Source organism: Nerophis ophidion, linkage group LG06 (assembly GCF_033978795.1).
Source record: "Nerophis ophidion isolate RoL-2023_Sa linkage group LG06, RoL_Noph_v1.0, whole genome shotgun sequence".
Lineage (NCBI taxonomy): Eukaryota > Metazoa > Chordata > Actinopteri > Syngnathiformes > Syngnathidae > Nerophis > Nerophis ophidion.
Genome location: NC_084616.1, coordinates 4,973,253 through 4,985,752, shown reverse-complemented (window position 1 = coordinate 4,985,752; position 12,500 = coordinate 4,973,253). Strand labels below are relative to the sequence as shown.

At 42.5% G+C, this 12,500-nt stretch overlaps 1 protein-coding gene and 1 pseudogene across 1 annotated transcript in view; one reads left to right on the top strand and one right to left on the bottom strand.

The window, feature by feature from the left end:
- LOC133553996 (plexin-A1-like) overlaps positions 1-12,500 on the top strand; it is a 162,813-nt pseudogene that overhangs the window by 35,773 nt on the left and 114,540 nt on the right.
- The window catches only part of LOC133553997 (plexin-A1-like), a 648,088-nt gene that overhangs the window by 628,045 nt on the left and 7,543 nt on the right, over positions 1-12,500 (bottom strand). The window contains exon 4 of the mRNA XM_061902321.1: positions 12,250-12,398. Coding sequence (XP_061758305.1) covers positions 12,250-12,398 — 149 coding nt within the window. The remainder of the gene's footprint in view (positions 1-12,249; positions 12,399-12,500) is intronic.

The window sequence follows — 12,500 nt, the reverse complement described above, 5'->3', positions numbered from 1 at the left end:
ATGGATGTTGAGCGGGTCTAACATGATACTGTGAAAGTTCAATCCATAGTGGCTCCAACACAGCAGTGAGAGTCCCGTCCACAGGAAACCATCTCAAGCGGATCAGCAGCGTAGAGATGTCCCCAACCGATACAGGCGAGCGGTCCATCCTGGGTCTCGACTCTGGACAGTCAGTACTTCATCCATGGTCATCGGACCGGACCCCCTCCACAAGGGAGGGGGGGACATAGGAGAAAGAAAAGAAGCGGCAGATCAACTGGTCTAAAAAGGAGGTCTATTTAAAGGCTAGAGTATACAGATGAGTTTTAAGATGAGACTTAAAAGCCACATGCTGCCTTCTTTTAAAAAAGCAAATCAAAGTTGGAGTCGACTTGTTGACAAAAAACCTCATTTTGACGTATCAACTACATCACAGGTGTCCAGGTCGAGGCCCGGGGGCGGTATAGCTCGGTTGGTAGAGTGGCCGTGCCAGCAACTTGAGGGTGGCAGGTTCGATTCCCGCTTGTGCCATCCTAGTTATGGCCGTTGTGTCCTTGAGCAAGACACTTTACCCACCTGCTCCCAGTGCCACCCACACTGGTTTAAATGTAACTTAGATATTGGGTTTCACTATGTAAAGTGCTTTGAGTCACTAGAGAAAAGCGCTATATAAATATAATTCACTTTACTTCACTTCATTTGATGTGGCCCTTCAAAGCCAGGAAATACTGTATTTCCTTGAACTGCCACCGGGGCGCTAATTAATTTAAAACCTCTTCTCACTCCGGCACTTACCAAAGGCATGTGGTAAATTTAGGCCTGCGCTTAAAAATTTGAGTGTGATGTAAGGATACCATCATGAAAAGCACATTTAATAAAACAAACGTTATTATGGTCTTACCTTTACTTATAAATGAAGTCCATGCGCAGCTCCTTCTGACCAAAAGCATTGAAACTTGTTTATAGAAGTCTTCCTTATCTTTCTTCAGTTTTAAAAGTCTGTCCATCTCGATGGAGATCTTCCTTTATTACCTCCTCCTTCCATTGAAAGTCCAGTTTAGAAAACTGTTTTATTTTAGATATGGTGGTATAGCTCGGTTGGTAGAGCGGCCGAGCCAGCAACTTAAGGGTTGCAGGTTCGAATCCCGCTTCCGCCATCCTAGTCACTGCCGTTGTCTCCTTGGGCAAGACACTTTACCCACCTGCTCCCAGTGCCACCCACACTGGTTTAAATGTAAAAATTAGATATTGGGTTTCACTTTGTAAAGCGCTTTGAGTCACTAGAGAAAACAGCGCTATATAAATATAATTCACAATTCACTTTATGTAATCCTCCATGTTAAAAGTGCAAGCGAGAGGAAAAAATAAACTGCTCTTGCTGCTTGTTGTCACTTCTTCTGCAGCCAAGTAGTCGCAAGAAGGATCACTAGCGCCCTCTACCACCAGGAGGCGGGAGTCATTTAATGACTCCTATTTGACACACGCAGCTACGGTATATTAATAAAACATAGCTGCTTACTGTTCTTTTTAGCATACTCAATTGCTTGGACCTTAAATCCTACTGAATAGCTCTTAATCTTCTTCTCTTTATGCGATTTCAAATGATTGAAATCAGCCTCCTCCCTTTTGAAAAGTGTCACCCGTGACGTGACGAGTTTGACCCGGTGGAAATTCTAGACATGCGCTAATAAAAATAATATTTTGCGAAACGAGTTTAATCCTGAGCCGGCGGTAATGCTAAGCATGCGCTAATTATTTTGTGAAACGAGTTTGACCCGGCAGTAATTCTAGTCAGGTGCGTACTATATACCCGGCGGCAATTCAAGGAAATACGGTACCAACAAAGTACTGTAGTTCAAGCTAGGTGTGGTGAAATGTGTCTTCTGCATTCGACCCATCCTCTTTTTACCCCGTGGGAGGTGAGGGGAGCTGTGGGCAGCAACGGTGGCCACGCCCAGGAATAATTCTTGGTGATTTAACCCCCAATTCCAAGCCTTGATGCTGAGTGCCAAGCAGGGAGGTAATGGCTCCCGTTTTTTATAGTCTTTGGTATGACTCGGCGCGGGGTTTGAACTAACAACCTACCCATCTCAGGGCGGACACTCTAACCACTAGGCCACTGAGTTGGTTAACTGAGTAAGTTTTCTTACTAAATCAGGGGTCTCAAACTCACTTTGCCTGGAAGCAGAGTCTGGGTGAGGCTTGGCCGCAAGAATACATGTCTTAAAAAAATATATTTTTAAATGTTTTATTTTTATTTTCAACACAAAATAAAATCAAAATATAAATGAACAAAATGAGGATTAAATAAATAAACCAGTCATAGGTAATAACAATAATAATTCGATTTGTCCAGTCAGCAACAATGTATACACATACTTACTGGGACCTCATGAGCTTTGGAATATGAGAACTCCACTACCCAGCATGCAACAGTAGCAGAAGGTTGTATGTTGCTATGTCAACATCTAGAACAGGGGGAGGGAACCTATGGCTCTAGAGCCAGATGTGGCTCTTTTGATGACTACATATGGCTCTCAGATAATTATATTTATATAGCGCTTTTCTCTAGTGACTCAAAGCGCTTTTGCATAGTGAAACCCAATATCTAAGTGACATTTAAACCAGTGTGGGTGGCACTGAGGGCAGGTGTGTAAAGTGTCTTGCCCAAGGACACAACGGCAGTGGCTAGGATGGCGGAAGCGGGAATCGAACCTGGAACCCTCAGGTTGCTAGCACGGCCACTCTACCAACCGAGCTATGCCAAGTAACCGTGTAATACTCTTCCATATCAGTAGGTGGCAGTCGGTAGCTAATTGCTTTCTAGATGTGGGAAACAGCGGGAGGCAGGGTGCAGGTAAAAATTCGGCTGGTAATCACCGTTTCAAAAATAACGTTCAAATTATAAGACATTCTCATGCATTTTAATCCAACCATCCGTTTTCTACCGCACCTGTTCAAGATGTCGCTTTAATGGTAAGAAGTATTATATTTATTATTGGTTAACTTTTCGAATAACAATGTTGTTAAAAAGAATAAGAGACTCTACAAATGTTGGTCATACTGAAAAATGCACGAATTTAGTTGGATTCAGTGTTGAAAAATGTTATATGACTCTTACGGAAAATACATTTTGAAATATTTGGCTTTCATGGCTCTCTCAGCTAAAAAGGTTCCCGACAGTAGCACAATTAGCCCCGAGCGGGCTAACACCACGACTAAGGTGTTACACGTCCGATTCGCCCGGCGACTCTCTGTGGGAGCATCAGCGCCGGGGTCCGGGGCTCCACAGTTTTGTATCGTCGCTCGGTCCTTCGGCGGAGTGCTTCGGAAGCTACCGGGATTCGCTTGTCTCCCCGGCTCGGACTGTTACAGCGGCGCCGGGGGAGGGAGCGAGAGAGAGACACAGGTGGGCGAGCGAGCGCGGGAGGAAGAGCGCGTGCGGGTCTAGTGGAAAAGCGACAACACGTTTCTCTGCTTGCATCATGCAAGTGACATCAACGTTCCGCCCTTCAGAGCCACATACCACACCGTGATTGGTGGATTCCTCCAGCTCCGCACACAACGCCGTCAAGCACCATTCATTTACAACTCGCAGAATAACGTCTCGCAGGCCGGGTCTCTGAGACCCCTGTACTAAATGTATTCTTTCTTTCTATTTTGGGAGGGGGGGAAAAATCCTAGGCATCTGCTTCCTGTAGCACAGGGGGCCCCGGCCTTTTTTGCACCAGGGACCCGTTTAATGTAGGCAATTATTTCCCCCGGACAGGCCTTCCATGTGTGGCAGATAAGTGTCGCAAATAAGTGCGTGACAAATGAACACATGAAACAACTCATTAGTGGAATTAGCAGGAGTCCCTGGCCTTGTTTTTTTACTAGTTTTTGCTCGTAGTAGGCTTTAGTATCTGATGGTAAATGGCTCGTACTTGTATAGCGCTTTTCTACCTTTTTAAGGAACTCAAAGCACTTTGACACTATTTCCACATTCACACACACTGATGGAGGGAGCTGCCATGCAAGGTCTTGCTCAAGGACACAACGGATGTGACGAGGTTGGTAGAAGGTGGGGATTGAACCAGGAACCCTCTGGTTGCTGGCACGGCCACTCACCACTGCGCCACGCCGTCCTAATGATGGGTTATAGGTGATACATCACATTCCAGGACAAGAGCATGGATATATAAGGAAGCTAGAACTACTTAGACTAAGACTTCCTCTTTATTGTCATTCAAATTTGAACTTTAAAGTACAGAGAATAACAGAAAAGTAGCATCCCAGAAGAGTTAGTGCTGCAAAGGATTCTGGGTATTTGTTCTGTCGTGTTTATGTTGTGTTACGGTCCGGATGTTCTCCCCAAATGTGTGTTTGGTGTGGGTTCACAGTGTGGCGCATATTTGTAACAATGTTGGCGTTGTTTATACGGCCACCCTCAGTGTGACCTGTATGACTGTTGACCAAGTATGTCTTGCATACACTTGTGTGTGTGAAAAGCCGTAGATATTATGTGACTGGGCCGGCACGCCCCCGATATTGTAGTCTGGGTGGAAATCGGAAGGAATTCTAAATGTGTTTTTGGTGTGGGTTCACAGTGTGGCGCATATTTGTAACAGTGTGGGCGTTGTTTATACGGCCACCCTCAGTGTGACCCGTATGGCTGTTGACCAAGTATGCTTTGCATTCACTTGTGTGTGTGAAAAGCCGTAGATATTATGTGACTGGACCGGCACGCCCCCGATATTGTAGTCTGGGTGGAAATCGGGAGGAATTCTAAATGTGTTTTTGGTGTGGGTTCACAGTGTGGCGCATATTTGTAACAGTGTTGGCGTTGGTTATACGGCCACCCTCAGTGTGACCCGTATGGCTGTTGACCAAGTATGCATTGCATTCACTTGTGTGTGTGAAAAGCCGTAGATATTATGTGACTGGACCGGCACACCCCCGATATTGTAGTCTGGGTGGAAATCGGGAGGAATTCTAAATGTGTTTTTGGTGTGGGTTCACAGTGTGGCGCATATTTGTAACAGTGTTGGCGTTGTTTATACGGCCACCCTCAGTGTGACCCGTATGGCTGTTGACCAAGTATCCATTGCATTCACTTGTGTGTGTGAAAAGCCGTAGATATTATGTGACTGGACCGGCACACCCCCGATATTGTAGTCTGGGTGGAAATCGGGAGGGATTCTAAATGTGTTTTTGGTGTGGGTTCACAGTGTGGCGCATATTTGTAACAGTGTTGGCGTTGTTTATACGGCCACCCTCAGTGTGACCCGTATGGCTGTTGACCAAGTATGCTTTGCATTCACTTGTGTGTGTGAAAAGCCGTAGATATTATGTGACTGGACCGGCACGCCCCCGATATTGTAGTCTGGGTGGAAATCGGGAGGAATTCTAAATGTGTTTTTGGTGTGGGTTCACAGTGTGGCGCATATTTGTAACAATGTTGGCGTTGTTTATACGGCCACCCTCAGAGTGACCCGTATGGCTGTTGACCAAGTATGCTTTGCATTCACTTGTGTGTGTGAAAAGCCGTAGATATTATGTGACTGGACCGGCACGCCCCCAATATTGTAGTCTGGGTGGAAATCGGGAGGAATTCTAAATGTGGTTTTGGTGTGGGTTCACAGTGTGGCGCATATTTGTAACAGTGTTGGCGTTGTTTATACGGCCACCCTCAGTGTGACCCGTATGGCTGTTGACCAAGTATGCATTGCATTCACTTGTGTGTGTGAAAAGCCATAGATATTATGTGACTGGACCGGCACGCCCCCGATATTGTAGTCTGGGTGGAAATCGGGAGGAATTCTAAATGTGTTTTTGGTGTGGGTTCACAGTGTGGCGCATATTTGTAACAGTGTTGGCGTTGTTTATACGGCCACCCTCAGTGTGACCCGTATGGCTGTTGACCAAGTATGCCTTGCATTCACTTGTGTGTGTGAAAAGCCGTAGATATTATGTGACTGGACCGGCACGCCCCCAATATTGTAGTCTGGGTGGAAATCGGGAGGAATTCTAAATGTGTTTTTGGTGTGGGTTCACAGTGTGGCGCATATTTGTAACAGTGTTGGCGTTGTTTATACGGCCACCCTCAGTGTGACCCGTATGGCTGTTGAACAAGTATGCCTTGCATTCACTTGTGTGTGTGAAAAGCTGTAGATATTATGTGACTGGACCGGCACGCCCCCGATATTGTAGTCTGGGTGGAAATCGGGAGGAATTCTAAATGTGTTTTTGGTGTGGGTTCACAGTGTGGCGCATATTTGTAACAGTGTTGGCGTTGTTTATACGGCCACCCTCAGTGTGACCTGTATGGCTGTTGACCAAGTATGCATTGCATTCACTTGTGTGTGTGAAAAGCCATAGATATTATGTGACTGGACCGGCAGGCCCCCGATGTTTTAGTCTGGGTGGAAATCGGGAGGAATTCTAAATGTGTTTTTGGTGTGGGTTCACAGTGTGGCGCATATTTGTAACATTGTTGGCGTTGTTTATACGGCCACCCTCAGTGTGGCCTGTATGTCTGTTGACCAAGTATGCCTTGCATACACTTGTGTGTGTGAAAAGCCGTAGATATTATGTGACTGGACCGGCACGCCCCTGATATTGTAGTCTGGGTGGAAATCGGGAGGATTTCTAAATGTGTTTTTGGTGTGGGTTCACAGTGTGGCGCATTTTTGTAACAGTGTTGGCGTTGTTTATACGGCCACCCTCAGTGTGACCCGTATGGCTGTTGACCAAGTATGCCTTGCATACACTTGTGTGTGTGAAAAGCCGTAGATATTATGTGACTGGACCGGCACGCCCCCAATATTGTAGTCTGGGTGGAAATTGGGAGGAATTCTAGATGTGTTTTTGGTGTGGGTTCACAGTGTGGCGCATATTTGTAACAGTGTTGGCGTTGTTTATACGGCCACCCTCAGTGTGACCTGTATGGCTGTTGACCAAGTATGCATTGCATTCACTTGTGTGTGTGAAAAGCCGTAGATATTATGTGACTGGACCGGCACGCCCCCGATATTGTAGTCTGGGTGGAAATCGGGAGGAATTCTAAATGTGTTTTTGGTGTGGGTTCACAGTGTGGCGCATATTTGTAACAGTGTTGGCGTTGTTTACACGGCCACCCTCAGTGTGACCCGTATGGCTGTTGACCAAGTATGCCTTGCATTCACTTGTGTGTGTGAAAAGCCGTAGATATTATGTGACTGGACCGGCACGCCCCCGATATTGTAGTCTGGGTGGAAATCGGGAGGGATTCTAAATGTGTTTTTGGTGTGGGTTCACAGTGTGGCGCATTTTTGTAACAGTGTTGGCGTTGTTTACACGGCCACCCTCAGTTTGACCCGAATGGCTGTTGACCAAGTATGCCTTGCATACACTTGTGTGTGTGAAAAGCCGTAGATATTATGTGACTGGACCGGCACGCCCCCGATATTGTAGTCTGGGTGGAAATTGGGAGGATTTCTAAATGTGTTTTTGGTGTGGGTTCACAGTGTGGCGCATATTTGTAACAGTGTTGGCGTTGTTTATACGGCCACCCTCAGTGTGACCTGTATGGCTGTTGACCAAGTATGCCTTGCATTCACATATTGTAGTCTGGGTGGAAATCGGGAGGAATTCTGGAGAATGGTTGCCCAGGGAGATTTTCAGGAGGGGCGCTTTTCCACACACAAAAAAATGTCAATATTGGTTTTATTTGAACAAAAAGTCTAAGGGTACATGAAACATATGTTTTATTATTGCAAGTTTGTCCTTAAATGAAATGTTGAACATACTAGACAACTTGTCTTTTAGTCGTAAGTAAACAAACAAAGTATCCTTAATAGTCTGCAGTAACATATTGTGTCATTTATACACTTATTATGAGGGACAAACTGTAAAAATTGATTATCAACCCACTTGTTCATTTACTGTTAATATCTGCTTATGTTCTGTTTTAACATATTCTATCTACACTTCTATTAAAATTTAATATTCACTAATTTTTCTCTTCTTTGATGCTTTACATTAGTTTTGGATGATACCACATATTTAGGTATCAATCCGATACCAAGTAGTTACAGGATCATACTTTGGTCATATTCAAAAGTCCTCATGTGTCCAGGGACTTGAGATTGTAAACATAATATGAAACAAAGATTTGGTGATGATAAAAAATATCAATGTAATCAAAGTAGTATCGACGAGATACCCTCCTGTACTTGGTATCATTACGGTGGATGTCAGGTGTAGATCCACCAATGGTGTTTGTTTAGTTTCAAGAACGGCGTCATTAACGGTGATGCTGGTGAGCTCACTTATTCTCTAGTTTGGATACTTTACATTAGTTTTGGATGATACCACACAGTTAGGTATTGACCTGATACCAAGTAGTTACAGGATCATACATTGGTCGTATTCAAAAGTCCTCATGTGTCCAGGGACTTATTTCCTGAGTTTGTAAACATAATATGAAATAAAAATTTTGTGACGATAAAAAATATCAATGTAATCATAGTAGTATCGACGAGATACGCTCCTGTGGTTGGTATCATTACAGTGGATGTCAGGTGTAGATCCACCAATGGTGTTTGTTTACATTCAAGAACGGCTTCAATAACGGTGATGCCGATGAGCTCACTTATTCTCTAGTTTGGATACTTTACATTAATTTGGGTTGATACCACACAGCTAGGTATCAATCCGATACCAAGTAGTTACAGGATCATTGACTGGTCATATTCAAAAGTCATCAAGTCCAGGGACATACTTACCGATTTTATAAACATAATATGAAAAAAAGATTTTGTGACGATAAAAAATATCAACGGAATCATAGTAGTATCAACGAAATACGCTCCTGTGGTTGGTATCATTACAGTGGATGTCAGGTGTAGATCCACCAATGGTGTTTGTTTTTATTCAAGAACGCTTCATTAACGGTGATGCTGGTGAGCTCACTTATTCTTCTCTAGTTTGGATACTTTACATTAGTTTTGGATGATACCACACAGTTATGTATCGATCCGATACCAAGTAGTTACAGGATCATACATTGGTTTTATTCAAAGTCCTCATGTGTCCAGGGACTTATTTCCTGAGTTTGTAAACATAATATGAAAAAAAGATTTTGTAATGATAAAAAATATTATTGTTATCATAGTAGTATCGACGAGATACGGTCCTGTACTTGGTATCATTACGATAGATGTCAGGTGTAGCTCCACCCATGGTGTTTGTTTACATTCAAGAACGGCTTCAATAACGGTGATGCCGGTGAGGTCACTTATTCTCTAGTTTGGATACTTTATATTAGTTTTAGATGATACCACACAGTTAGGTATCGATCCGATACCAAGTAGTTACAGGATCATTGACTGGTCATATTCAAAAGTCATCAAGTCCAGGGACGTACTTACCGATTTTATAAACATGAAAAAAAGATTTTGTGACGATAAAAAATATCAATGTAATCATAGTAGTATCGACGAAATACGCTCCTGTGGTTGGTATCATTACAGTGGATGTCAGGTGTAGATCCACCATTGGTGTTTGTTTTTATTCAAGAACGCTTCATTAACGGTGATGCTGGTGAGCTCACTTATTCTTCTCTAGTTTGGATACTTTACATTAGTTTTGGATGATACCACACAGTTATGTATCGATCCGATACCAAATAGTTACAGGATCATAGACTGGTCGTCTTCAAAGTCCTCATGTGTCCAGGGACTTATTTCCTGAGTATGTAAACATAATATGAAAAGGAGATTGTGTGACGATAAAAAATATCAATGTAATCATAGTAGTATCGACTAGATACACTCCTGTACTTGGTATCATTACAGTGGATGTCATGTGTAGATCCACTAATGGTGTTTGTTTACATTCAAGAACGCTTCATTAACGGTGATGCCGGTGAGTTCACTTATTGTTCTCTAGTTTGGATACTTTATATTAGTCTTGGATGATACCACACAGCTAGGTATCGATCCGATACCAATTAGTTACAGGATCATAGACTGGTCATATTCAAAAGTCATCAAGTCCAGGGACGTACCTACCGATTTTCTAAACATAATATGAAAAAAAGATTTTGTGACGATAAAAAATATCAATGTAATCCTAGTAGTATCGACGAGATACGCTCCTGTGGTTGGTATCATTACGGTGGATGTCAAGTGTAGATCCACTAATGGTGTTTGTTTACGTTCAAGAACGGCTTCAATAATGGTGATGCCGATGAGGTCACTTATTCTCTAGTTTGGATACTTTACATTAATTTGGGTTGATACCACACAGCTAGGTATCAATCCGATACCAAGTAGTTACAGGATCATTGACTGGTCATATTCAAAAGTCATCAAGTCCAGGGACGTACTTACCGATTTTATAAACATAATATGAAAAAAAGATTTTGTGACGATAAAAAATATCAATGTAATCCTAGTAGTATCGACGAGATACGCTCCTTTACTTGGTATCATTACAGTGGATGTCAGGTGTAGATCCACCAATGGTGTTTGTTTACATTCAAGAACGACGTCATTAACGGTGATTCCGCTGTGCTCACTTATTATTCTCTAGTTTGGATACTTTATATTAGTTTTGGATGATACCACACAGTTAGGTATCAATCCGATACCAAATAGTTACAGGATCATAGACTGGTCATATTCAAACTCCTCATGTGTCCAGGGTCTTATTTCCTGAGTTTGTAAACATAATATGAAAAGGAGATTGTGTGACGATAAAAAATATCAATGTAATCATAGTAGTATCGACGAGATACGCTCCTGTACTTGGTATCATTACAGTGGATGTCAGGTGTAGATCCACCCATGGTGTTTGTTTACATTCAAGAACGGCTTCAAGAACGGTGATGCCGATGAGGTCACTTATTCTCTAGTTTGGATACTTTACATTAGTTTTAGATGATACCACACAGTTAGGTATCGATCCGATACCAAGTAGTTACAGGATCATAGACTGGTCATATTCAAAAGTCATCAAGTCCAGGGACTTATTTCCTGAGTTTGTAAACATAATATGAAAAGGAGATTGTGTGACGATAAAAAATATCAATGTAATCATAGTAGTATCGACTAGATACACTCCTGTACTTGGTATCATTACAGTGGATGTCAGGTGTAGATCCACCAATGGTGTTTGTTTACATTCAAGAACGACGTCATTAACGGTGATTCCGCTGAGCTCACTTATTCTTCTCTAGTTTGGATACTTTACATTAGTTTTGGATGATACCACACAGTTATGTATCGATCCGATACCAAATAGTTACAGGATCATAGACTGGTCGTCTTCAAAGTCCTCATGTGTCCAGAGTCTTATTTCCTGAGTATGTAAACATAATATGAAAAGGAGATTGTGTGACGATAAAAAATATCAATGTAATCATAGTAGTATCGACTAGATACACTCCTGTACTTGGTATCATTACAGTGGATGTCATGTGTAGATCCACTAATGGTGTTTGTTTACATTCAAGAACGCTTCATTAACGGTGATGCCGATGAGCTCACTTATTCTCTAGTTTGGATACTTTATATTAGTTTTGGATGATACCACACAGCTAGGTATCGATCTGATACCAAGTAGTTACAGGATCATACATTGGTCTTATTGAAAGTCCTCATGTGTCCAGGGACTTATTCCCCAAGTTTGTAAACATAATATGAAAAAAAGATTTTGTGATGAAAAAAATATCAGTAGTATCGACGAGATACGCTCCTGTAGTTGGTATCATTACAGTGGATGTCAGGTGTGGATCCACCAATGGTGTTTGTTTACATTCAAGAACGCTTCATTAACGGTGATGCCGGTGAGTTCACTTATTGTTCTCTAGTTTGGATACTTTATATTAGTTTCAGATGATACCACACAGCTAGGTATCGATCCGATACCAATTAGTTACAGTATCATAGCCTGGTCATATTCAAAAGTCATCAAGTCCAGGGACGTACTTACCGATTTTATAAACATAATATGAAAAAAAGATTTTGTGACGATAAAAAATATCAACGTAATCATAGTAGTATCAACGAAATACGCTCCTGTACTTGGTATCATTGCGGTGGATGTCAGGTGTCGATCCACTCATGGTATTTGTTTACATTGTGACGCCAGTGAGATATTGCATCCTCCTACGGTGTGTAGTGAAGCATTTCTAGCGATTCCTCTTCCTCCAGTGATAACGATACTTGTAAGAAACTTACTCTATTTGTCGGCAACGAGGTGAAGATGAGTGGTTTGGAAGTAGCAAAAACTGCTGGGTTTGACCTGGTCCACCATGTCACCTGGTCCTGGAACTAGCAAGTTCAGACTGTGTGGAAGTGGAAGTCTACAAGCAAGTGGATTCCTCCTCATGTTAACACCACTCCAAACATCTGCTTCTGCCTGAAACTCGGTGCTAAAATCCTCCAGGAGTTCTTTAGGAGGAAAACAAAACGGTCTGATACCGGGAGGAGGCCGGATTAACAGATTTTATCAACATAAACGGGTCTTGTTTCGCAATCTTAGGAGCTTTCCTG